The sequence below is a fragment of the Phoenix dactylifera genome, unplaced genomic scaffold (genome assembly GCF_009389715.1).
Source record: "Phoenix dactylifera cultivar Barhee BC4 unplaced genomic scaffold, palm_55x_up_171113_PBpolish2nd_filt_p 000432F, whole genome shotgun sequence".
NCBI classification, from domain to species: domain Eukaryota; kingdom Viridiplantae; phylum Streptophyta; class Magnoliopsida; order Arecales; family Arecaceae; genus Phoenix; species Phoenix dactylifera.
In genome coordinates this window covers 244,743-272,471 of record NW_024067868.1, presented here as the reverse complement: position 1 = coordinate 272,471, position 27,729 = coordinate 244,743, and the positions used below count along the sequence as shown (strand labels likewise).

The window sequence follows — 27,729 nt, the reverse complement described above, 5'->3', positions numbered from 1 at the left end:
CATATTATTGATCTCAAAATTCTTCACCATTTTAACATTCACTATAATATCACTTTTGGTTATACTTAGTCCTATAGTATTACCTAATCATTGTTTATGATAAGTATAACTAAGATGGGAGTTTCTTTTGAGAGAGTTGCGAGAGCGATCACCTAATACTATAGTTATGGAGGTTCAAATTCTTCAAGATGTATTATTGGAGACTTAAATCTGAAGTCTTTAGTTTTCAAATAACATAGCAGGACCCCGTTCGGGTAATCGCAATGCTAATAATAGTCAATGGACTGCTTGTAGCGGCGGTTGTGAATTAGTCTACTTGCAGCAATTCTTTTGAGTTTTGTTATTTAACACCAGCAAGAAGCCCATAACTTTCTGAAACATATTAAAATATATGATTAATGAATTTTTAATGAAAAAAAAATCTATACCTTCTGGAAACCAAACCTTGGTACCTTAGATGGATGTTAATGATCAATATTCTAATCTTTTATAATCCCCGAGCATTGCCAGTAGTTGGTCATTTTCACTTTATATTAAAAATAAAGTAGACAAGGCCATCCATACAGCTCTCACCATACACCATGGTAAATAGGGAAATACTTACCTAACACACAAGGTGGTAGCAAGAAAATTCTCGCATCAAATTTTGCTCTTGCTAGTTAAACGTAGTAGTTCATCACTCTGCATAGCCAAATCTTTTGAATTAATTTTGCTTGTATACAAAAACTAAAAGAAAAGGAGAGAAACAATTAAACATATGTGCTCCAAGAAACAAAATGGTTGTTAGGTCTTAAATGTCCAGTTGTGCATGGAAATCCCATGGTGGCTGCCATTTGCGATTCACGAGCACGTCCATTCGTCACCAGGGCTCCAAAATTCATGCATACAAGAAGCATCGGGTGGCCGTCCATTCGTTATTCACCAATTCATCACAATTCATGTGAAGGGTAATCCCATGGGCAGCTACTTTTTTTTTTTTTTTTTTTTTTGGGTGGAAGATAGGAGGGGAGGGGGAGGGACCAGCCCACCCGCGTAGCAGCTCCCACTAGGCCCCCCTTCTACCAGAAAATGTTCAATACAGGTCGCAGATTTCGCGTGCCTTCCCTGACCCGTGGGCTCACCGCCTCACGTATAGGTACGTCACCCCAGCGCCATCTTGGTACAAGTGGAAGAAAAACATAACCACCAGCAAGTCATCCGGGCGTGGGACATCCGGTCCCCTAATTTAATCGACGTCCGCGCGTTTCGAACCCGAGCAACTTGGGCGGAATTATCGTCCTCTTATCACTAGGATACCATCTTGGTGGCATGGGCAGCTACCCATTCACTAGTGCACAAGAACTCATGCAATAGAGAATCCCATTTGTGCCTAGTTGTTTGCCATCTAACTAGTAAACCAGGATTCACATAGGTAGGAAGCTCCGGACCAGCAACTGGTTTGCTATCCAATAATGAATGAATTTCACAAAATTGGTAATCCTTCGAGCAGCCGTTCGTTTGCCATTTATAGGTGGAAACAAACTAGTTGAAATCCTCTTGATGCATGTTTTGTACTATAGAGAGTTGTATAGCCCTCTGGCATTCAAATTATGGATATGGAATTATGGATTGCCTTCTGGCATTCAAAAATGGTGCACTATGGATATGGATACGAAACAAATAGGGATCCTGAAAGGCGATTGCCAATTTTATTGTTGTTTTGTAATCCAATCATGGATATGGATAGCTGTCTAGCATTCAAAAATGATGCATTGTATATAGCATGTAAAGCAATATGACTTGCTGCATTCTATTTGACAGCCATCTGTCATGATGGCCGAGAGTTGTACAGTACAAAAGGAGCACGGCTGTGGATCCAGACCTAGACCAAACAAATAGAGATCTTGAAAGGCGATTGCCCACTTTCCATTAGTGGCATGCCTAACTTAGATGGTGTAAATCCTAAAGGTCGGTCTTAGTTCTTTACATGTTTATTACGATGGTTATCACTCTAGCTCTTTGCATACTTTTTTTTCCTTCTATTTTTTATAGAGTTTCCATTCTTTTTTTCTTTTTCCTTTTTGACATGCGAAGATGTGAATTCTACCAAACTACTAGGCCAAGGGGTATGACCAATGAGGTAACCCTCCGTTCATAGGTGAGGACCATTCTAATACCCCTCAACTTGAAAGCATGTAAGGAGCTAGACCATCAGAGAATTCAGTTCTATATCTGTGTTAGGGCTGGAATAGATAAGATGTCATGAGGTCTGTCAGTTCTAAGGGTGATCTATACATACTCAATACGCTTTAGGTTAAAGGCTGATACAAATCAGGTCCCAAACAAGTAGCAAGATTTGGAAGAGTTTCAACTGGTCTTTTATTCTTATTGGCCATTCTCTGGCACTGGTATGATTTAAGATTGGCCACAAATTGAAAGCAAATGTTTAATTTAAAAAATAATAGATATGTCAATGGGTCCAAGCCCGACTAGATTCTGGGTCCTTTTGAGTTTGTTTGGGCTAAAACTGAGTTAGGCCTAAAATTGGCCTGACCCAGTTTGTTAGGTCAGACACTCAGGCATCTTGGACAAGCCTGATATATTGGCAGCCCTGAAAAATAAGATAGTGCTGAAAAAAAATTAGTACATGTTTAAAATAAAACTCACGGTCATCCTCCAAAATATAGAAAGGACAGAAAAGTTAATGTCTTGATATCAAGTCTTCAAATTGAAAGATCCAGTTTTAAACCATTACATCTAACACGATAATAAGCTTCCTCAAAGCATACATGATGACCTTTTCCAGGGCACTGAACCAGTGTACATGAATCTTGGCTGGATAGTTCTTTTAGAAAGAAAGATGGTATCAGCATAAGAGGAGTACTCATATGCTTATAATTACACCCTCACAAGATGAGAGAGAGCTGAGGAATAAAAAGAATCAACCTTGCTTTCCAAAGGCATGGTAACCTAGTGCTCAATCTTGCAGGCCACCTGATTTGATTTGAATCATTTGCATTTGGTTCGCGACCGAAATTAGAATCGGAATTGGAATTGGAATGGTTCAGAATAGGAATCAAAATGGCTATATTCTCAGACGTGTTAGGTTTGTAACTGGAATTGGGATTGAAATGAGATCTGAATAGTAGGAAAAAGTCAAGATTGGATTTTGGGAGATTGGGGTATTTCCATTTTTCTTTGAAATTAAAATGAGAATGAGACTTCTCTAACCAAAAGGTTGAAACGGGAGTTATTCTTATTCTCATTTCAGAGCCCAACTTCTCCCGACCAAACATTCCCTCAATTCTTTCCATTTCTATTCATTAAAAATAAGCAATTTTAGTTAACTCCAAATTTAGCAATCTGTATCAAAACTCGGCCAAGTTGGAGTGGCTTGGCCAATACTTTGCCATGAGTTGGTCTTGATTAAATTGGCTGAAAATTATGATTTCAAAAGACTTTGCATTTCCAACAAATCAGTTGATCGATCAAGTCAATAGGATCAGTGGATAAGTTCCACTTTGATATTTCTCTTCATGCTTTATATCACAAAATAATGACTTTGACCTTGGTCCACATTGCCAAATGGATATTTGGACAAAGGCTGACGACATGGAGAAAGATAGCTTTTATTTTTACATTCAGCTGTTTGCAATAACCTACTGCTTCATACTTATACATTGTGAGATGCATTAATAGGTGCGTTGACTCCATTTTATCTTATAATGTAATGCCGTATTCTTCTAATGTTCTAAACTCTAGCAATGTTATTTGAATGATTGAAAAAGTTTTTGATCATTCTTTTTTCCCTGGCCTATTATTTCTCCAAATAGTATATGTTTTACTAATATTTTTCTGCATTGTAATTCTTCGTTGCCAAATAAGTTGCTCTCACATACCTAGTTTGTGACTATTGTTTCAAAAGTAAAAGATGAAATGTGATTATACTTTGAGATTAGATTTATTTTATATTTTATTTTATATGAATGATGTTTCAAATACTCATCTTTATTTTTCAACTAAAAATTTTGTTGTTCTTATTTTGTCAATTGCTCTAGCCATCACTACCACTTGAGATCTTGAAATTGCGCAGCCCTCTTATATAAGGCATTGAATCCACATAATTTGATTCTTAATTGCTCATCATTTGATAATTGACATACACACATTCGTCAATTGAGTTAATCCAGCATGCTAGCACACGTGGGCCATTTTCTGTTTCCTAAATAGATTATATAGAAGGAAAAGCAAAAATAAAATGTATGCAAAAATTATTATCAACAACAAAATATGGTAATTTCATCAAAGAGAGCGATGTAATTCTTTCAAGCCACTCAAAGCAAGGTTATAGACCATTTTTGCTTTCATTAATGTGATAAGATTAAGTTACAATAATTTTTTTTATGCTAATGAGATCTGAGTCCCAAATTTGAATTGAATTCTTCTTTTAGTTACAAAAGATTAGAAGTTTACTAAAATAATAATGGATAAAAATATTACAGAAAACATAAAATCATTACAGAGCTAAATCTCAATATCGTACCAACTTTGATTGATGTTGCAATGCCTAGTTTCATTGCCTAGTTTCTTCTAGATTAGAAAATACACTCGACCAAAATTTTATTTGAAAATGAAACTTTTATTCTGATCGACTTACTTTGAAACTGAAATGTCATTAAACCTAAATATCATTGGGGTGCAGTAAATCCTTTTAAGGATGGTGCACACCCTCAATAATCTCTAAAAATTAGTTAATTCAACAAAAAATACACTAAAATTAAATGTCACATGGGGAATTTATAGTTTTTGGAAGTTTTTACACATAATTCAATTTAGTGAGCTAATTCACAATGTATCTAGTGATCCTTTTGGATAACATAAAATCATTAATTCTTAATCCTTGATTTTCTCAATTAGCTGTGAATAAAACAGCAGGCAAGTTACATAACTATTTTTTAATTCTTAGTTAATTTGATTATCTGGATTTGTGATTTTTGATAATTCGGGAAAAAGTATCCCCAACCCTGACCGACTCAATCTGGATCTCAGAGCTCTCTTTTTTTTTGGCGCGCAAAAGGGTCATTCGAGTTGGCGGAGAACGATGGAGCCTCGGTATTGTAAACCGTTCCTCAAACGCTCGCGAGCCGCTCCGGGCTCCAACACCTCCCCAAATTCTAGGGTTTACTGCGACTCCGGTAAGGATCTCAATCTTTCGAATTCTTGCTTTGCTTTTTGGACATTTTGATTTACTAACAGATTCTGATAGCGACTTTATGGAACACGAAAGTAAATTATTTTCTTTATTTGAATTGGGATCGATTCTGGATTAGTTTCTTGCTTTGATCTCTGTAAGGTAGGGAGAGCTGAAGACTGATTCAATTAAAGCGGATGGAAGTTTATTGGAGGGGTTTCGTTATTATATGATCAAGTAGTTGTGATATCTGGAAAAAAGATGGGAGGTGGTTGAGATAAAGAATGGGGTTTGAACTTTGTGCGGAAGGGTTGAGAAAGAGAACAGTGATGCCTGGGGGCAAACAGGTGGAATTTGTGACGGAAGATCCATAACACCGTTGCTAATTAGATTGTCGAAGGAAGGTCAACCCGTTTATTGATGACGTTGACCACTGAATTTTACGGTTCCGGTACCCTCTTTACAGTGTTAATGAGATTGTCGCCAAATTCCAGTTATTGTTTATGGATTGAATACCAAAGCCCGAGTTGAGACTTTGACTGGCCCTTAATGCAACCGTGTGTTGTTTTCTTCTTAGTTTAGCTACTAAGTCAGGCCCTCTAAATACACTGGTTGATAATGCTTGAAAATGTTTCTTTATTCAGCTTTTCAGCATCCTACAGCAAACTGCAGTCCAAATTAACATTGTTGATAGTTATTGGGATTTATTTGACTTTTCATAAGTGATATATAGCTTGTTGATGACATAATATAAATCAGGAGATTTTAAACATATGAAATAACCTGTGTTACCGGATTGATGATTTGTTGCTGCAACGGCCAATATCATGCAATGAACATTTGGAGCTATTATGCTGGCTAATAATTATCAAATTCACCTCATTTTCTATACCATAATATGACTGCTCATCTGATAGAAGTTGTTACCTGGTTCTGGTTGTTATGTATCAAGTCAAGTTAATAGTATTAGTTGCCAGCATGTTTATTTTTCTTAGCAAGGAATGCAGCCAAGTCAAGAGTTCTATGCACCTTTTTCTGTCTTTGGCATTATTCAAGAGCCGTTACTTTAGTACTTGGGTCCAATTTGCTGAGTTTGATCTTGTATGAGGTTAGTTGCTTCGTAGGGTTTCCCTTGCTCACCTAGATTTGCCATTGTTAAGCTGGTTGATGGAGAAAGATTCTTGTTATCATGTATAACAATTATCAGTTCATCATGTTCCTCCTAAATCTACCTTTGAGAATCTTGTTATTCCTCACTTCTGACACTACTTTTGGCTCTTGGCCCTTTTTTTTGTTCATTTTTATTTTTCACAATCATTGTAAACACCCTTCCATCTTAAACTCTGTGGTCCTCTGATACCAATGTTTAACCTAAGTTTAACACCTTTAATAATATGTCCAAGCTGAAAGATAAGTAAAGGATTCAAGAAGCTCCCTTGATTCTATAATGCTTTGATTGTGAAGTTTTATGAAGTGAATCAATTGATGTCTCATTGTTGGGTGTCAGCTGGAATTAGGTTTTCAAATTGGCCTTTTTGGTTAGATTTAGACTTATGCAATCTATTTTGTGATGTTTTTTTGATAGTCTTATTTGTACCTTGTCTAGTTTTATCGAATTTAAGCAACTGGTGAATCCATAAAGTTGATTCTTTATTGAGGGCGATGATCTCTTGACATATAAAGTTAAAGTTCAACACTTAATTCTTTAATAAGTATGTTCTGAAACTATGGGGCTTATGTCCTGGCCAATTTTTAGTTTCTTTCTTGTTCATCTTTTAAGGTGGGCTGTCCTGTAACCCTCACACTATGCGACCACCAAATGCCAAAGCTACTCAATTTTTTTAGTTATATTAGTGCCAAAGGAGAGAGGCCACTGAAAAAGATTGGTGAAGAGGGAAGGAAAAAAGATGGGAGGTGCTGCGCTGAAGCAGGAAGAATAGGAGGAGGAAGAGAAGAGGGTTGAAAGGTGCTAGACTTTGCTCTAAGACATATGCACACATGCATTCACAAACATACATGCAATTCATCCATTCATTGATTTATTCTTCTATTTTTTTAAAAAAAATTAGTATTTAGTATCTTTTGCAAGTAACTTATTTTTCTAGCTATTAGTTTGCATGCGGTCAGAAAGCCTTCATTGTTTATCCTTGCTATAGTTCTCTGTTTTGTTTCATCATGGCTTCTATGTTATCCCTACTTTAGTCTCTGTAAGTGCAACCATAGCCATCAAACCTTGTCCAACTACATGTGATGAGGTTTACAAATCCAAATTCACAAATTATTCCGATCTATGGCTACCTCTTTGCATTCACCACGTATAAGATCTTTATATGCCAACAACATTTCAAAATATCATGTCAATCTTTCCTTGTTTTGCTCCAGCAGAAGATTTGACCAACCTATGTGGTATGCATATGACGTGATTTAAAATTTCTACTTTGTATTTTCTGTACTTGTTCATATATGCTCATGATACATTTCTTCCTTCCATTAAACAGGCCAGCTAACTAATCTGAAGATTAATGTGCCTTTTGTCCACATGGACAAAACTTAAAGTAAAAAAACAACCTCCCTGCTACTTTTTTCCTTCTTCATCACACATTGAACAAGAAATATGTTGTAACAAGATCTAATATGTTGTTTAAAGAGTGCGACAGGATTAGATATGCAATTGACATGTAAGAATCCAACTGCTTATATCAGATAGTGCATTAAATTACATTCAGGAAACTGTCAAATGAGAAATTCATTCTTTCTACCCTGTTCCGCAATGCTCTATTCAATTACATGAACATGTTGAAAAATGATAGTATCAGCGATAAACTTTGCAGTTAAAATTGCTGGACCATTAACTGTTGAATAAACTTTTACTTGCATATTTATTGATAAACAGAATATTATGAGATAGGAGGTCAAGATCTTGGTTTTGATTGCTGTTATATTGCATATATTATTATTTCTCAACCTGTGTTTCATCTAATTGAAAGGGACTGTTTGCTAAAAGGTATGAGCAGAAGGAAAAAGGTGAAGTTTGCAGATTCTCTTAGTGTTCAAGAACTAAGATGTGAAAAGAGTGCACGTTCAGTAAAGACGGAAACAACTCGGTCTCCAAGTTGTACGTTCCCATATTACAAGCATACTCCTTTGCTTATATGAGTATCGTACAAATTATAACGGAAATATTGGTCAACTTAAACCTGATAGTACCTTTCTTTTCTCAATTTTACCATCACATGAAGACAAATATATCAACTTTCTAATATTATAGGCTGTTTATTGTGTAATAAAACATTAAAAAAACTTGGAGATTATAATATTTTTGGTCAGGCTTGCTCTTGTCCTAGTTTTTAAAACAAGGGAAAAAAGGTCATTTTATATGACAATTACTTTGGAGACATAGCTTAGTTGATCCCATTTTTTATTAAATCCCTTGAATCCCCACTGTCAACTATAACCCAAATGTTTTTCGAATCTAAAGATTTATGATGCTGCATATGACCATAAATAAAATAATAAAGCTTCTTAAATAGAAAGTTCTTCATTCATTCCCCTGCATTGGTCCCCAAGTATTGTTGTTTATCCATAATCCACTAGGAATTGACATGGTCTTTTGTGTGTGAAGAATTAGAAGTGGTTTGTGGGTCAACAAAGGGAAACTATGCTATTTACTCTAAAAGAGGATGTAAAATGGGCTTTCAGCTTAGGCTTAGAGGATTGCACTGGAGCAAATCCCTATGTACTGTATAGAGCTTATCAAAAGGTATTAACTGATGCTGGCCCATGTCAACACAGCATGGTTTAGACTTCTTTGTTTGCTTTGGGGCACCATGGCAGGCGTCACCATGCCACTTCAGACATCATGCTGGCCACTTGTTATTATGCCCTTTGACACCAGCCAAAGGGCTTGTAGCCTTCCTGCATGGTGCCAAAAGGCACTCAGCCTTAGCCCCACATGCAGGGAGGCTATTTCTATGTTTCAAAGCCATGACACCTAGGTCATGATGGAGCAACCCTAATGTTGCATCAAGGCCTGCATTTGAGAATAAGTATTATGCTATATTTGATATTTCATAGTATGCTAAAATGGAACTTTAGTTGTTCTTTTCAATATAATTCTGGGTATTGGATTAGTTATCTATTCATAGCTTGAATTTTCTGTTTAACTTAAAAAAAATGTTGGCAGCTGATCGTGCAAAGACTTCCGAGTACAAGTATTTTAAAAAACTACATGAAGAAGCTGGTCATAAATGTTGTTCTTATGGAGCTCCTGTGCAAGAAATCAATTTGAAGACATCCAAAGAAAGGGATGGTGTGGCAAGTAGGTTCACATATGGATTACTTTGGCTTCTAGCCTTTCAAATGGAATTTGATGTTCCTTTTGTTTTTCCTAGTATGGCATTCTGCATTTAAAGAAAACATTTAACAGTTCTTGCATTTTAAATTGCACATGGAAGGTCATATATTTAATTGTGTGCCTTTTCCCCTTTTGCAGATTTCTATAACTCAGGCACATGCAAATCTGATATGAGTAAGTCCATTTTGCCTCTTCAAAATGTCACGCCTATTGCTGAAAGGTCCTCTTTTACACCTGCTATGGTTACTGAAAATTGTGGTGAGCATTAAATTCAGCTATTCTAGTGGTTTCTCTGGTGCATTTATAGATCTAACCAAGCTTTCCTTTTCATCTTGTAGATTTATCTAGTTAACTGTTTCTCTTTCTCTTTGCAGCATTGAATAGCTTAGTCACATGCAAATATGATGTGAACAAATCCTCATTGCCCATTCATAGTGTCATGCCTATTTCTCAAAGGTCCATATTCACACCTGCAGAGGTTTCATGGAACTATGGTGAGAAAAAAAATGAATGGTTTTGATTTAATTGATATCTGATGTGATGATGAATGGTGTTTCCCATGAGTATAATCTCATTTGGTCATGATCATGTTTATGCATGAAAGTTAGATCTTTGTCTTTAACAAAGGTAATGTACTAAGCAATTCTTAAATCTGTCTGTGTTTGTGCCAGTAAGTTAAAAGTTATTTGTTTCCTGGCTCTTTGGTGCTTGGTGAAGTTAAAAGTTACACATTGCAGTTATCATACTATGTCATATAATTTAACTATATCTTCCTCATGTATCATAACCTCCTTACTCAAAGATCGAACTTAAATTAAATAGGTTCCAAGTCATGGAGAAAGCCATATGATGTATTTTGGAGAGGGTCACAGATCACATGGACTATATGCTGGATCCTTTGTCTTAGGGCCTGTTTTATATGTTGACAAATCCATCTCCCTTTTTAATATCCAGACGGGGGAATTATCTGTTTAGAGACAAGTTGGGCTGGAGAAGTTTAATGGATATGTGAGCCCATCAATCGCCCGTCATGATTTCTTTTTTTTTTTTGTGTGTGTGTGTGGCTGGGGAGAGGATGGTTGAGCAAATTCAATCTTTTCAGTGGATTCTATTTATCCAAAAAAATTGGGACTGAGTGTGATCGGTGGGCTTCCTCTCAGCTTCTCTTTTCTTTCATATCTGCTACACAGTGACTATCGTACGTGCCATCAGAAATAATGTTGATGGAAAGCTGATTGTCCAGATAGGGCCTTAATATTTTCACTAGTTATGCAAAGAATGTATACTAGTGCAGCAGATGATGGTAAAACCAAACCAATTGTACTTGGATTTTTTACATATGTTATCCAGTATTTGTTTGAAAGCAGACTCGACCAGAGACCTTAAGTTCATGCAATAAAAATATATATAATGATAAATTCAACTTTAAAGTGAAGAAGCCAATGCCCTAGGGTTGTGTTTTGGTTTATGTGCACATTAACTGCTGACCAGGAATCCTCTTATGCACGTAAAGCTGCAGCTGAACTGTACTGTAGAGCTCAACCACAGTCTATGTTGCACAAGTGGAGCCAAAGCAAAGAAGACTTGCCTTTGCTGCTTCCATGAAATTGTGCCCAAAATGAAGAAGATAATCGATTCTGCTTCTTTTTTCTTTTCCTTTTTTTGAAAAAGTGACCATCAATATATGTGCCGAGAGTGTGAACTTATAAATATTTTATGTCGGCTAGTAAATGTAGGCATAAATGCTGCCATATCGTTGAAGTTTTTACAAATTTTTTGAGGTCAGAGCAAGCCATTGTTCTTTTTACCTGATATATTAACTACTGACTCTTCTGAAAATAATCTGTCGACATTGTTGCAATTTAAGTTTGAATAGAAACATGATAATGTGTGAATAAATCTTTTTATGACTGTTTTGCCTTAGAAGCATGGTGAAGATGCTAATTGAGTATTATCATTTTTCAAAATCTTAGGAAGAAAATACAAGCACAGTGGAATTTTTACTGAAAAGAGGCGTAAACTACTTCAGTTAGCATTGCAAGCGTTGTCTCTGGAAATTGATGAATTACGACTAAATAGGTTAGTAAAATATTTTCGGAACCTCGTCTACCTTTTCAATCTTATATGTGAAATTATCATCTGACAAAATATATTCTCAGATCAGATTCAATTTTCAAATTCCTGCATAGGTTGGGCACTGGGAGAAAATCGAGCGACGTATGCTCTTTCAAGTTTCAATTTCATTATAGAATGGTTTATTTTATGTCTGCTTCATAATTTTAATTATCTTTAAGGTTGATTGCATTATCAACAGTTCATGTGACTCAAGATACTGTCAGCTAACCTAAAAATTTGATGCCATGTCAGCATGAGAAACTCACAAAGTCAGTGCAGAAGGTATCAAATGACTGGTGCCGGTCACTTGCTGCATCCAAGTTTGATGGTCCCTTGGAAGAAGTGCTTGAGTTAACAGGAAGAAACCTTTTTCCAACTATTTCCACAAAACACTCAAGAACGGATTTGCTTGCTCATAAATGCAAGAGAACAGATGATTGCATCAGTTTTCCACTGGAGTACTCTGAGATTGAGGTTTCTCCTACTTGGCATGCTATTGAAGCAGGGTTTCAGTGCAACAAGCAATCCAATTGGGTATTAGATGAAGCGGGAAGCTCAGATCTGCATGCTGAGAACAGATCAACCTCAGCTATTGAATGGAGCACAGAATTTGGATACATGTTACCCAAATTCGTTTACCCAATCCCTAGAGCTTTTTCTGCCTATCACCCCTTCACTGAGAAATCACTTGTGCCTTATACCAAAAGAACTTCAACAAAGCTATGTGATCTCCACGGTCAAGAATTGCATTTAGAGCTGGTCAAAGAGCAGTGTACTACTCGGTTACTGGGATGGAATGAGGACATTGAAGAGCCAGGGCTATCTTTTGGTTCTGAAAGTGAGATGGATCATTTGCCCCTAACCTTGTATACTGCTCCAAATTTTCTTGATCAAACTAACTTCTATGAAAGTAGAAAGATATTCAACTTTTCCTCCAGCAGCAACTGCTTGGCGCTGCCTGATACATCTCATCTGAGTGTGAATGGTCTCCTTTCAACTCCACTGCATGCATATGAACTAGAATGGAAGAGCTCACCTACTGTTGACAGCATGTTCAAGTCTTCACCTACCAGCAACCATGAGGTGATGCTCCAAGTAACACCCCATCAAAACCTGGATGGTCTCTTTTAGACTTCAGAACATAATTATGAGCCTGAAAGGAAGAGTGCACCTATTTTGGACACACAACTTTGCTTGTTGATTTCTGCTCTCTCCTGCCTCATGAAGGGAACATAGGAGGTATACTGAATTGCATGTCTACCACAAGCAAAGATGATTTTGCAGGTGAAAGAAGCATTGTGGGAATCCAAAGTCGCCATGCAGGTGACATATCTAGCCTCAACTGATTTTAAATCCTTATGTCCCAACTTTTCTTTGGGAAGGGAAGAGAGGATCTCTGCATTCTTCCTAATAGACAAAGCTGGTGCTGATGTTAAAGGAGAACTATATGTGATAATTAAATGCTCTTGAGGAGAAGATGAATAGTGGCTTTATATTGATCTAAGGGCATCAGGCTGTATGTATACAAGACTAGGTTATAGACTTTTGAGTTCTATCTAGGGTAACAGTTGTATGAACAAATCATACGGTATATACATCTAATTCTCCACAACCCACCCCCCTTTCAACCTTATGGTGGTTCAGAAGTGAGCAGCATGACTTTGCTAAGGTGAGTCTGAAATCTTGCTACTGTAAATTGCATATTTCATGCTTTGGATGCATCTTGGTGTCATATTCTAGGGATTTTTTTGAGTGCCCAACTCTTGACTGTTTGATGTCCTTGGCAGGACAGAAATGGCTGAAAAGAGGAAAGTTGAGAGAAGAAAAAGTGATTTGGCAAGGCCAAGGGCTGTTTCTTGGTAAAATACTTTATATTTCATTTTTAGGAAAGGGTTAGTTGTGATAGAGGTAGTAGCCTCATCTCACAAACGTGAATATATAGGGAGCAATTGTATTGGAGGGAGCTAGTAAAGCATCACCTAACAAATGTGAATGTATGGACAACAATTGTATTAGAGGGAGCTGGTAAGAAGTAAAATGTCTAATTCAGGAAGAAGATTAAAGGTTTTTTGACTTGAATTTTCCCCCATTCTCCCCTCGAAATTGACGAATGCGTTTCCTCTTGGACTTGGACAATGCTTAGCTCTGGATGAGTTGTGTGATTTGTTTATCCACTTCTTATCTCCTATTTATAATGTTGCCCAGGTAAGGAACCGAGGAGGGGTGAACTTGATTTTCAAAAAACTTTTACAACTATGTATTGCAGAAAATAAAATTTTCAAAATATATGAGTTGTGAGATAGCAAATATGTGTAGCTAATTAACTAATATATGAATGCAACAAGCAACACAATTAATAATATTACAAATACAAAAAATTTATGGTGGTTCGGTGCCAAACTTAGTATCTACATCCACTTCTCAAAGTTTTTTTGGAAATTTCCAATCCATTATGCGTATTATCATGAATACAAATGTATACCACTGGCTGAAACTTCTAACCTCTACACTTCATTTCAAGGTATGGATCAACCTATCCTCAAGTTTCAATATATTTGAAACTTGTCACCCATAAATATAATAAAAAATACTCAAAGAACAATGAAGGTATGAATACAATAAATGCGCCTTAATGAGCAGAATTAAAACTAATGAAGCATTGTTTGTTTTGTTGGAGGGAAGCTTTCTTTGCAGCATACTTCAGATAGAAATATTCTCTTAATGCACAAGAAATGGTGGTTGAAGGTTAATCAATGTTGGGCACTTGTTTTCTTATTTTTCCTTCGAACTCTTCAATCTCTTTACTCTCTAATTGAATGTGGAAGTATTTATATCTTCAACAATGGTTGGAAGAGCTTTTTTAACCGTTGGAGGGCAGAAAATAGTTATTGGAGGTTATTAAATATGGACTGTGCTCACTAGAAAACTAGTTGTTTGAGCTGTCATATGCAGAGGGGTCGACTCCTCGTCATCGAGGGTCTCCTCTTGATAGGCTGATAATCACAGTCTTTTGTCTTCACCTCATGGTCATCCTAGGGTCAACTCCTTGGGATCAAATCCTAAATTATAGAAGTCGACTTATGATCTATAGTGATTAACTCTTGAAGTGCCAAAATTTTAGCCTTTTCTATTTTCACCTTATGGCTTTTTGAGACCGTTTTTTGCTTGATTGGGGTTGACTCCTGACCTGTGCCAACCGACTCCTATAGCCAGGGTCGACTCTTGGAATGTTAGCGTCAACTCTTCTATATCTGGGGTTGATTTCAAAGACCTTGAATTTTATTGCTTTACTGTTTAAGCTTGTGGTCTTCTAGGAGCCGACTCCTATCCTCTTGGAGCCGATTCATCCACTGCAGAACTCCACAAAACTTGTCGGATACTTTTTCAATTTTGAGATTTTGACTTTAATGCTTTTTTAAGCTTCCTAAACCCTTCAAATACATCTAGCTTCCTTGTAAAATAATTTAGCTACTCTAAGAGCACATAATCATTAGTAATATACTCGAATATTTTGTTATTATTAAAATCAATTTATTGGTCAACATATAATTTACTATCCACTAAGTCAAGGACAAGCAATAACGAAGAAAACAAGAAAAAATGGTTAGGCAAATTGTTCTTGTCTACTTGCACCATATCATTGAAAATAGAGTTGATCGTTGGGCAAGCGTCGAGCCTAAACTATATTTATTTTTAGTTGAGTTTCACATCGAGTTGATTTAAAATTTGATATTTTCTGCATCCAACTCGGTTTAAGATTAGCTCTACTTGAAATATAATTTGTCTTTTCTGTTTCAAGTGCTTTTTTATTTTTCAAAAATATTGTAAAGAAATATTGTTTGAAAGTAGCGTTTGTGGAGAGACATTATCTAGTGGATGTTTTATTCGCTTGTGAATGCATGCAATAATGTGAACCCTTTTTTCCATCTACTTTAATTATTTAACAAATGAGAGTATATTAATGAATTATCATTTTTGGCAAACTTATATCATTATATGGCATGAGGTCTTTGGTCCCGTAGGTAATATAAATATTATTATGGCTATTATAACGGTTTTGGCAACCCTTTATTTTATAATAATAGGAGAAAAAAATACCAGTACTATAATTTGTTGCCTAGCACTAAGATTCATTATAACACAAATAATGACTATTATTTTCATCCATATCTTTCTATAAATCAAATAATATTTTTCAAATTCAATTTTTTATCAAAATTTCTCTCCAAAAATAATTATACATCAAAAATAATATTTTTAAATTAATAAAAAGTAAACAAAAAGATAAGCTGTTATTTTGCTAACATTGTTCATTATTTTTTTAATTATATGCTATTATAACAGTCATTATTATAAAATTTAAAATATTTTTGTAGGCAAATAATGACCACACTATTTAAAATCGTACTCACCTTTAATACTACAAGGTAACTACTCTAGCTTGAATAAATATGGCCTATTAGTTCAGCTTTTATTTGAATAAAGGACAAAAGGTTTGCACCTTTGGAAACAGCAAATATATTTTTATCAAATTATGTCAATAATCAAAAAAATATCTCAGAAATAGTCCCATACGATGCCGAAGTTGGTTGTCACGTGCCCTACGGCACTAGCACGACGGCGATAAAAGCCTAGGCACGCTAACAACTGGAAACGTGCAGTTCGCACGTGCCGAGTTCTAGTTAGCACTATACAAGGCACCAAGAAGGGCGAGAAAGAGAGGCGGGCGGTAAGGAGAAAAGAACGGGTTTTTTTTTCGACGATTTTTTTTCAGTGCAAAGCTAGGGCCGGAAGAAGAAGAGGAGGAAATCAAATCCAGAAATTTTTCGGCGGATTTTTTTTTTCCGGCGGATTATTTTCAGGAGCAAAGCTAGGGCGGGAAGAAGAAGAGGAGGAAATCCAATCCAGAAACCAGAATGGGTTTCCTCGAAGACTTCCAAGCCAGTAAGATCTCCTCCCCTTACTCTTATTTCTTTCTCGCTTATGATTTCGTCAGTTTTTAACTCATCCAAAAAAAAGCCCTACCGTTTGATCCCTCCTCTTTGCCCTTTCACTCTTTACCATTTCCTTTTTACTGTTGTAATCTCGTTTAGTACTTAAAGATCGATCAGCTAAGTTTACCCTGAATTTCTACCTTTCATTGAAAGATTGTGGCTTTAATGATTATAGATCGTTGCGCGAAGAGTAGCTGCTAGGGATCAAAATGATTCGAGCTTTACTATATTAGGACTGTAACAGATCCTCCACTGAGTGGTTTGCCACTTTGGGAAATCAGCGCTTGAACTTGTGCTTGAAATTGGAGGATGAAACCTCTTCTCAAAAGGAAATTGGAGGATGAAACAGGGATAATGAGAACGATGCCGTACCAGCAGGAATTTCTTGGTGCTTTTGCCAGTTCTTTTACATGGTTAATCATGCTTCTTGGTGATTTGTCCATATTTCTTTTTGTGGGTTTCTTTTGTAGGAATTAGGTTGAAGTCATCCCTTGAATGACCTTAAAGGAAATGCTTGATTGCATGTGAAACGCTTCCTGGCATTTGGCAACTTCAACTAGGTTTCTCTTGTTGAGATGGGAATTTCTGGCGGTTCAGCCAGCACCATCTCTTACTCGTATCCTTTTGGTTGTCGGATATCGGTAATAAAGAAAATATGTTACGTTACCCAGTTATGGTCCCGTCATTCCAGTGTCTTGGGAGGGGCAAACTGGGGACAGACCTGACCTTTAGGTTTTTCTTTTTTTTTTTTTTTTGTATTTTACAAAGTGGCTGCCTGACGACTCGAAATGTGGCATTGTGTTTGTCAATCCATGCCTGTTACCACTGCACCAGGCAATGACCTCTTCTCTGATATAGGTAATACTTTGTTCAAATTGCTACAAAGAAGGCATTTTTCTTAATGTTGGATAGTGTGCAATCCCAACATTTATTACTCCTTGTTCCGAGAGTAAGAATCTATGATGTTTCAAGACTCAAAAGATATTGTGTACAATTACCAACTCACCAATATAGCTTTTTGGATTATTGAAGCTGTTTAAGAGACTATCCACTCTTATCCTTAAGTCGTCAAGCAAGATATTGGTTTTTCAATTAAGAATTATGACCAAATAAATTTTAGAGAAGGCCTATAATTTCCACATAGCTTCACAAAAGCAGCAAAATCTGATCCGTCAGCTCTCTCTTCCCCTGGAAAGTCTTATCCATGAGGGAAACTGAAAGTAGGATTCTTTAATTTGTTCTGTGTCAGAGAGCGGATTGGATATGTAAGTAGGTTGGATTGTTCCAAATATTTAAGCCTGAAAACTTAGGCTTCAAGGTTCTTGCTTCCTCTGGAGTTAATTGTGATTCTCAAAAAAAAAAAATTATTTTTTCTGGTTTCCCTATAGTTGCATGTTCTAGTGTTTTTGTTGGGTGATTACTCATGGGCATGTTTTCCAGATGAGCCATTTGTGTAAATCTTGTCAAAATGAGCTTGATGTTTAATAAGGCATAATTTATTGTAGAAGTCCAATTCATGTTCCATTTGCTGTGTGTTGATGTTCTCATTGACAAATTCGGGTCAACACACTATATCTTACTGTAAACAGGAAGAAAACAAGCCAAACTTTTAGCTGCCTCAGTTTTTTCATCTTTATGTATTGTTCTCAAATTTTCTGTTGGCTTGAGTTTTTCAAATTTATTTCAGGTATGGATCACAACCTTAACTGTAGTAAGTATGGATGCTTATGGTAAAGATTGATGTTCATAAATCAATGGTCTTAGTTGAGGTGTTATTCTGTCTATGAGATGAGATTCAAAGCTTGCGTTTCTGATATAACCTGAACTTGATGATGATTAGATCATTGTCCTTGTTGACCTCTAAATAAGCCACATGGCTCATGTAATAACTCAAATGAGATTTGGGGCATATTGGAATGTATTCCTTAGTTGAAATGTCTTATGTGGATACCTTATAGCATTTGGTTAATGCATGCCTCAAGGAGGAGAAATTATATCCTACTAGCTCGGCAATACACTGGGCCAATACTATGGTGCCACGTGGACATTTTTGACCACCTCAGTGTAAGAAAAAAAGGGAAGTGGATTCGGTCAAGCCCTCTGCCCCCTCTCCTGAGGGGAAATTAAGCAATAGAAAATGAAGTAAAGATGCAATCCAAACAATTGGAAATGCAGTGTCCAAACTAGGAAATAGGGATCGACTCTGAAGCGAGGGCAGGAGCCGTCTCCTCTTTGATGGTGAGAAGTTCTTTAAAGCACTCCACCAGCATTGACTCGGGTACGAGTTTCAGAGGAGAAGCAAGGATAGGACTCGTGTCATCCACCACTGGCAATTGACGAGGAAGGGATGCTTGACAGTCTTGGTTCTTGCCATTAGCCGCCTCTTCCCCTTTTGCCTCTGCCTCTTGTGCCACTGCGGTTACCGCCTATATCCCTTCCGCCATTGTAGTCGCCACCGCCGCCAAGGTTCGTCGTCTCGGTACCATACTACGTACCGATGCCATACTAGCATAGTGTCGGCATGGAATTCTTTTGGCGTACCGACATACGATATGTCACCGGTACTGAACCATACGGTACGGTACGTTTGGCATCATTCGGTTCGGTATGGTACAGTACAATATACCATGGTCGCCGTATGTGTCCCTTTCGTTGCCGCCTCTGTTGTGCGAGTAGTTGCCTCCAACGTAGCCTCCTCTTTATCCGGACATGGTGGTGGCAGTTATGTGCACAAAATAGACTAAAAATAGAGATAAAAAGTAGAAGTGAAGCGAAGAAAGCGAGTGAAAAAACGCGTATTAAATGTCCACATGGCATTATAATATTGGCTTGGTGTACCATCGAGCTAGTACACCGGGTGTAGGATATAATTTCTCTACGCGCCTCATGGCTAGCTCAAAAAACTGCTTTCTAGAAATATGATTAGAAAAGCATATATTTTTTTTATATTTAAATCATTGGTTGAAAGGGTAGTTGGTTATACCCTCTTTCTCACGTTGTATGAAGGAAATGTATTATTATATAATTATTTTGACTATTAGGTATATTTATGATTTGGCAGTTGCTGCACACATTATTTTAAAGAATGACTACCTAGTTGGGCTGCCTACTTTCCCTCCTTAATGTTCTGCATCATGTTTGAGTATGAAGGATTAGATCAATTTTATGAATTATTATTAAATTTTTCCTTACTTCCTTTTGACTTGCTACATTCTATATGGTTTGCTATACTTCAATTTTTGGTTATAACTTCCCTTTTTATATTTCTCCTTATTTCTATTGGTCTTTCTAATTTATTGTGGTTGGATGTCTTTGCTTCTTGGCACTTGCCTAGATGCACACCTAGTCATCACGCGTCATCCCATAGTCTATCAAAACATTGATTCCGTACTTTTAACTCTTTCTTCCGACCTTCCCTTTCTATTTGTCTTTTTCTTGCACTCATTTTTTTTTAGAGTGCATCCATTTCTTGCAACATTGGATCCTTTCTGATCTGTGTTAGGGTCAATTAAGGTTTTTAATTGGTGAACAATTTTATATATATGTCTGTGAATTGAAGTGCAGAGCAAATCAGAAAACCGAACTGTAATATGTGAGTTCATGGGATCAAATACACTTCTTGTTTGGAAATTTAGATTACATTAGAAAGGAAAAGTTATTGAAAGGCACAGAGCTTAGTTTTCTTGCTATGTCCTTAGGTAATTCTATTCTATATTGAACATTTGAGTTGGTTATTCCAATAATGTGCTTTTTACTGTAACTTGGCTTTCCTTCAGGTTTCGAGTCCTTGCCAGCCCTGCTGCAACGTAATTATGGATTGATGCGAGATCTAGATAAAAGTTTACAGGGTATGTGTTATGTCAAAAAATTGTATCAGTATTATAAGTTTCTTTTTTTTTTTTCAGTAACTAGTATTATAAGTTTCTTTGCTGTAATTCTTATGCATGTCAATTACATGATTATTATCTCTATATTAGTGGCATTTTGATTTTGTAAGTTGTGCCTGCTGTGTTGAATGTGTTAGATGGCAGAGAGAATAAATTATCACTTCCTTTTTTGTATGAAATGTAATATTTGCTTTTTTTTTTCCTTCTTGACTTTTGACGGCGCTTTAATTTGTGCCTTTTTCCCCTTTTGTGAAGCATGAATATATGGTCCCTAAAATTAAAACAGCCATATAATTGAATTTCTATTTTAGATCGACTCCACCACATCTTGGCCTTAGATAAGGCATAATATTCAACTGTTTTGGTTCATCCACGGTTCCTTTACCTCTGTTTACTCATGTCATTATTGAGCAAGGATATGTCATTATGGGACTCTAAGAAGGCTTAAAGACACTATCTCTTCAACAATATCTAAACATAGAGGTATTGCTTGCTAAGAAGGCTAAGAAAGATGATAACTTCTTTAAAACATTTGGGATAACATTCAACATAGCTGAGCCATCTAAATTTTGAGAGATACATCTCCATTTCAAGAACTGGTGGTCATGTTCCATTTCTTTCTCATGAACTACATGTATAACTCAGAAGTGCACATTATAATTGGTGAAGCACAGCAGTCATAATGCAGGAACAATGAGAACTACTTCAATGTTGCGTCTGTGATTTTTCAAAATTAAAGCTGATCCTTAACAAAGATTGACATATTGCTCATTGTGCTTGAGCTTGCTTAGTGTTGAAATGGTATGTACGGTGTGCCATGCTATGGCAAAACTTGGTAGTCATCGACACAGAATGTTGTGCCATGCTATGGAAAAACTTGATAAGCAAGTTTGTCAAAAGATTCATAATTTGCGAGCTAATATGTGCCTCATTAGTCATTTTGCACTTTAACCTAGATCACTGTTCACTACTTTATGCTAGTGTATGGACATGTTTGGAACACGATATTTTATAATTAATTTATAGGAGTCCAGCATCATAGTTTTCGTAGATATTCATGGTGTATGTTGTTTATCATGTGCACTGCATATTTATAAGTAATTTATCATACAGAAAAATTAAATAATGATGTTTATATTATCAGTAAAATATATGAGCTCAATGTCAAGGATAAAAGAAATATATTTCATTTACACATTAACAAGATAATGTTGGTGTTGTACGCAAACTACCAGTACTGTGTGAAGATCATATATTTGGTAATACTGCGAAATGGTTGTATAGTTTTGGCTTTAGCCTTCAATTTGATGTAGAATCATGATATGTGTTGTTTCTCTGTTAGATTCAGGAATTATCCTTCATATCCTTTAAAAAAAGTAAAATAAAGGGTAGCTTCTCAACACAAAACAAAAAACTATTCTAGATGGTTGAGCTTGGGTTTGAAAGGAGAAACTTAAATACAAGCACATCCTTTTATATGCTGGCCTAAATCTGGCATATAAAGGTGATATGCACCAAGGTTTTCAATCTCAATACTGGACCCTATACCCATAACTTACTAGTACAGGTTGAATCGTTATGGTACCCCCCGTTCTGTTACATGGTGCATTGTTGGAGTTGAGACAGTAGCTATACCATTGATTGGTACTGAGTTAGTGTAATGTGCCTTATGCTGGCCGGTAAGGGTCAATACTGCAAATATTGATGAGCAATAACACAACCACTCTACCATAATATGATCCAACATGGGCAATAGAGCTATTCAGTGCTTTACCATGTTAACTCCTTCAGTTATGGTAGGTACCTAGGATAAGGCTTCATTCTTGCTCTATCTTAGATCTATCTATATCTATGACTAATTCAACATTTACATATAACTCCTGTGCTTGATTCTTATGTGCATGACAAACATGATCAAGAGTAAATTGAGTCGATTAATCATACTGATTAAACACATCTGAATAAAAGTATTGAGAAATTTAGGCAGGAATTTATTGAAACCATCAAGAAGTACTGAAGTTTGTTTAGATGCATGGTTTTTTGGATAAGTTGGCAGTATGTGATAGGTAAGGTGTAAGGAGAGCTTGTATGTGTTTCAAGGATCATTTGCAGATCTATATTTGGTGGCAAATTAAATGCTTGTCTGAATGCACTGATGCACATTCCAGTTATGAGCTTGTGAACAATCAATGCATATATTATGAGCTTGTGATACATGTACATGTTAGCAGAGCTTGTATCTGTTTGAAGGATCATTTACAGATCTATATTTGGTGCCAAATTAAATGCTTGTCTGAATGTGCTTATGCACATTCCCGTTATGAGCTTGTGAACAATCAATGTAGATATGATTTCTTCATTTACCAATACATATTCTTGTTCTTAGCAAAAAAAGAAGAGATACATGTACTTTGTCAGTATGGGGATATGTTTCTTGGTAGGTGTTGCAGGTTTACAAGTCAACTAGATGTGTCTAGCTGTTATTCCATACATGAAACGAAGGGAGGAACTGAGGGAGGAAAAGTTGTCTGGTGAATTCACAAAAAATTTAAGAAATGATTAGTTAAGCGTAATTCCAAGCTAGGATGCTTTGATGTTTGTTTTCTATTTCGAGCGGAAAGCCAACTTGACATGTCAGACTAATTTTGGGATATGATTATATGACACCAATGAGCTGAAAACTGCATATTGCACGTAATATAACTTTGCTATTGTGCCTGACTGCCATAAGAAGGGACACTATTGGGCCGAACTAGAGTATTTCCTCTCAATACAAGTGCATAATAGCTATATCACTGCTTCAGTCCTTTGAGATGCAGATGGCTTCTCTTAAACTCTCTACCTTGAATAGAAAACAAGGGTATGAACTTGAAAAATTAATATTAGCATTTGACAAATCCTTTTCTAAGATAGGGGCTGTAATGCTTGTATCCCTTGTGTTGTATGAGCATCAAAGAAAGATTGACCTAAAAGAGCAACATCTAACTTGTTGCCCCATAGCCCATTTTCACAGAGAAAGTAGACCTCCAAACACCTCCGGAACGGATAGGAAAGGGATGACATGGGCAATATGTTGTTTTATGGTAACATCCCTTAGGAATGTTGGATGCCATGCTTCTAATTTAGATGCTAGGATTGCCTGACAACTGTATGAATCGAGAAGTTTGAGACTGAGTATAATGTCCTTTCCACTTCCACAAGGTGATGGTGCATTATTTTTGGCTCTCCATTCTATTGTAGAGTATAAGAATAGGGGATTTGATGAATAATTCTATTGAACTTTTGCTACCTAGAGTTAAATGACTAACACACATTATCATTATGAATTGATAGATTAGCACTGAACAGGGTATATATCTGAGAATGAAACATCCTAACTAAGCTACAAAGTTTCAAAGAGCTCTTCATGAAACAGAAAAACCTCATTCATGAGAGATTGTTAATTAACATGACATTATAATGAAATTGTCTAAAACTGAGTACATCCAGGGATTCCCGAATATTAGATTGCGGTGAGCATGTTAGGGCTCTCTTTTTCGATAGTCCAAACTTTGAGAAGATCAACATTTCTTTATTGATTGCCTTAGCATTCTTAGAGTGAAGAGAGGGGTTTTACTAGAAGACGACCTGTCCTTTACGTGGTCATAAAAAAGGAGGCAAAAGGGCAGAATGAGCCTCAAATCGGCCTGCATGCCAATGGATTAAGGAGGAGATGAATGAGGGAAGCTAGTTGAAGATCTGATTAGAGATGGCACTTAGGCCCTCAACCTGGCTCTGGTGCCACATTAGACTCAAGGGCTCATACATTAATTTAATATTGAGTCAACATGAATTTTGAAGTTGCTATGATCTTCTCATATCTTGCATCCCTGTAGAAAATGACATATATATTGCAACAAGTGAACCAGAAATGAAGAGATAGATAAGTAAAAGAAGATGTACCGGAAAAAATGTGGTGGCAAGGAAAAGGGAAAGAAAGAAAGAGGCGAGAAAGAAGGATAAGGAGACCTTGAATTGGGCAACAGACTTTGAAGACTATGCTTGTTTATCTGTATAAAATTAGGTGGAAGACACTTGACACCCAAAAGATAAAATGTTATCATAGGAGCTGGCTGTTATAGCATATATCCAAGTGATAATATGTGGGGCCAACAATACTCACATATTAAAGCCAATCAGACTTAAAGACTTGGAACTATAACATTTCAAATTGACTTATAAATTTCAAGAAGCATGCAGTCGCAGTCTCAATTTTTTGTCATGAATTCAGCAATGACATGCAAAACAACAGGAGAAATTTAGAAATTTGTGGGCATATATGAAATCAATAATGACATGGAATACAATCACTTCAATTGAAGGGCATATGTTATCAAGATTCTAAATTGTTAGAAATTTGCAACAGTTTATGGATTTTTCACATATCAAAAAAGTTATCTACAGACGTTTCATGTCTAGTGATGATAAACTGTAAAATAAATTGATCATAGTAATTTGAAATTTGCAGTTTTATATAACTTGCCAAGGCATATCTCAACATACAGAAAGGTGTCTATTGATATTGATACATGTGGATGCTTATATTTCAGTCCGATTATGAATGTGCCTCTGTAAACATAAGGTTACTTGTATGAGTATGAGCACTTTGATAGCTGCAGCTTTTAACATTCTTTTACTCTTTATTAACACATTAAGGTAGGGCAGCTCTTCGGTTCATTTATGTTTCTTGTAAATACATGCAGGAGTACAGCGGCAGAATGAACAACGCTGTGAACAAGAAATAGAGGATATTAGGCTGGGAGTTGAGTCTGGTAACATTACTCCTGATACATCACTTATCAGATTTTCTGATGAGGCTCTCGATGAACAAAAGCATTGCATCAGGATTGCTGATGAAAAAGTGGCCTTGGCCACACAGGTCTATGATATGGTATATAAGCTTCCCAGTTCACATTTTCACCTTATATAAAAATCAAATTTGTTGGATCACATGTGTGATAATCTTGATTGCATTCTCAAATTGCAGCCTACAAGGTAGGCAAACAAAATGCTTTAGTTTGATAAACAGTAAAAACATAATGGCTTCAGCCATGGTCTGCCGTACGGGCCGGTACGTACTGGTCCGGCCCTAGACCGGTACCAGATCCGTGTGGAATCCGGTACCGGATGGTTTTTTAGGAGAGCTGACCGGCGGGTTCGCACCGGTACGTCTATTTTTTTTTCTTTCAAAACAACTCCCGTGCCACGCCGTATCGGGCTGGTATGGTACCGATACTGGCCGGTACGGAACGGACCGGACCGGTTCGGACAGCCACCGGTACGCCGACCGGTATCGGTACGTCGGACCTTGGCTTCAGCCAAGATAAAATCATGATCTGCAAAGTTAAATTTTGTTCTTACCATGGTCTGCTGTGCTGGTACCAAGCTCCGGACTAGTTGTCTGGCGGCACAGGTTGGTATGGACCTGCGCCGTGCCGAGCCGGGTCTGTACCGACATGGTAAAAGGGGCAGGAAAGAGGGAGAACGAGAGAGAAAAAAAGAGAGAAGAGGAGGTTGGCAGAGAGCCAGTAAAGACTTGGGGAGCTGCCGCGCAGAGGAGACGGAGGCCGGGGAGCTGCGGAAGAAGGGCTCTGCTCCGGTCCTCTGTTTCGTTCGAAAAAGGGGCCGGAGAGGGCCCCTTTTATTTTTGGAGTTAAGTGAAAGTCGACAAATTTGCCTCTTCCTTCCTCTCCCTCTTCCTCCCTCCCCCGCTTTCTCTCTTCCTCTTTTTCCTTCTTCTCCCCCTCTGTCTCCGGTGTCTTTTTCGTGGCCGGAACCGTCCCGGTTCATGGCCAAAATGGTCTTGGTTCATGGCCGGTACAGCTCAGAACACCGTAAACTGAGCAGTTCTGGACGGTTCCGCCGACTATGGTTCTTACAATAATCCTTGAACAAGGAAACTGTTGGTTACACAATTGCTGATCATAAATTTGTGCCGTAGGTTGATGCACACGTCCAACAACTCGATCAATACATGAGAAAACTTGAAGAGGTCCGGCAAGGTACTTATAGAACTTCCACTCTATTTAATGGAAGGTATCTGATATGCAGTTTTAATCCCATTTGATATTGGCCAAATTTCTAGCTAATATACTGCTCGTGTAATTTATGTTTGGCAAACAGAAAGGGAACTTGCAACTGGGGCGGGTGTTGGTGCTTCAAATGCTGATGCTAGCACAAGATCTAGAAGGGTTGCTGAAAGTAGCAGAGGGGGGCGGAAGAAGTATGCTTCTTCTTTCAAAATGATCTTTATCAAGCAATAACATTGATGCAATAGATTGACACTCCATTTGTTGGCTGCAGATCACGATTAGCAGTGGAGCCACCAAGCGTAGATCTGGAATTACCAGTGGACCCAAATGAACCCACATACTGTATCTGCAACCAAGTTAGCTATGGGGAGATGGTTGCTTGTGACAACCCTGATGTATGCTTCATTTTCCTTGTCTTCCTTTCTTTGCTCTTCTGTCATGAATTTTCTCATCCAAAAAGTTGTGTTAATTACCGTTCTAAAAAATCTTGGTGCTAATTACTCTTTACTTTCTTCCTGCAGTGCAAGATTGAGTGGTTCCATTTTGGATGTGTTGGTTTGAAAGAACAACCAAAAGGAAAATGGTACTGCTCCAGTTGCGTTGGAATGCAGAAACGTAGAAAAGGTAAATGAATGATTGGTTACTTCTGTCAACAGTTAGGAGCTGATTTTGGTGCCAGAAATGCAAACGAGTAGCGCCATTTTTTCTTAATGGTTGCTTTGGTCTCTGCATCTATAGACTATAAGTGGAGATAAGTTAACAATTATGTTATTCATATTATGTGTAATAGCAAGGTGACCATATAATACAGTTTTAGCATGAAGATTCTTAGTAATATGTGTGGTTTTTACTTTAGTTGCCTAGATTTTGGTTCGTCATCTGGTCAGCAGATGAGACATCTTTGCGAATCAGCTATTTATGGATGCCATCACAATTTGGCAGTTGAAACCCAGGGTGCAGGCTGAATCTTTTTTTCTTGCTGGTGAGGAAAAGTAGACTAATGCTCCCTTACATGTAACTTCACTACATCAACTTGAGCAATTTCATGCAAAGCCGAAGGAACATCGTTTCTATAGATGAATTCCTTGTCATTTGCTATCGCTCTTTGAACAAGCCAATCAGCAGCTTCATTTTCTTT

At 37.1% G+C, this 27,729-nt stretch overlaps 2 protein-coding genes across 3 annotated transcripts; both read left to right on the top strand.

The window, feature by feature from the left end:
• Nucleotides 1-5,032: 5,032 nt before the first annotated feature.
• On the top strand, nucleotides 5,033-13,754 carry LOC120106020. Its single transcript, XM_039118866.1, has 9 exons — nucleotides 5,033-5,174; nucleotides 8,175-8,285; nucleotides 9,354-9,488; nucleotides 9,663-9,782; nucleotides 9,899-10,018; nucleotides 11,498-11,603; nucleotides 11,684-11,741; nucleotides 11,892-13,308; nucleotides 13,427-13,754. Exons 1-8 carry the CDS (start codon nucleotides 5,081-5,083, stop codon nucleotides 12,768-12,770), a joined length of 1,623 nt encoding a protein of 540 aa, XP_038974794.1. The 5' UTR covers nucleotides 5,033-5,080; the 3' UTR covers nucleotides 12,771-13,308; nucleotides 13,427-13,754.
• Nucleotides 13,755-16,341: 2,587 nt separating this feature from the next.
• LOC120103707 (PHD finger protein ING1-like) lies at nucleotides 16,342-27,539 on the top strand. 2 transcript variants are annotated; one of them, XM_039118864.1, is made up of 9 exons: nucleotides 16,342-16,583; nucleotides 16,809-17,274; nucleotides 17,402-17,491; nucleotides 20,410-20,481; nucleotides 25,263-25,450; nucleotides 26,501-26,561; nucleotides 26,683-26,782; nucleotides 26,863-26,986; nucleotides 27,113-27,539. In XM_039118864.1, exons 3-9 carry the CDS (start codon nucleotides 17,422-17,424, stop codon nucleotides 27,221-27,223), a joined length of 726 nt encoding a protein of 241 aa, XP_038974792.1. In that variant the 5' UTR covers nucleotides 16,342-16,583; nucleotides 16,809-17,274; nucleotides 17,402-17,421; the 3' UTR covers nucleotides 27,224-27,539. The 2 variants fall into 2 exon arrangements, with proteins under 2 accessions (XP_038974792.1, XP_038974793.1); XM_039118865.1 differs by lacking the exons at nucleotides 16,809-17,274; nucleotides 17,402-17,491 and having other exon boundaries at nucleotides 16,343-16,583.
• Nucleotides 27,540-27,729: the final 190 nt, after the last annotated feature.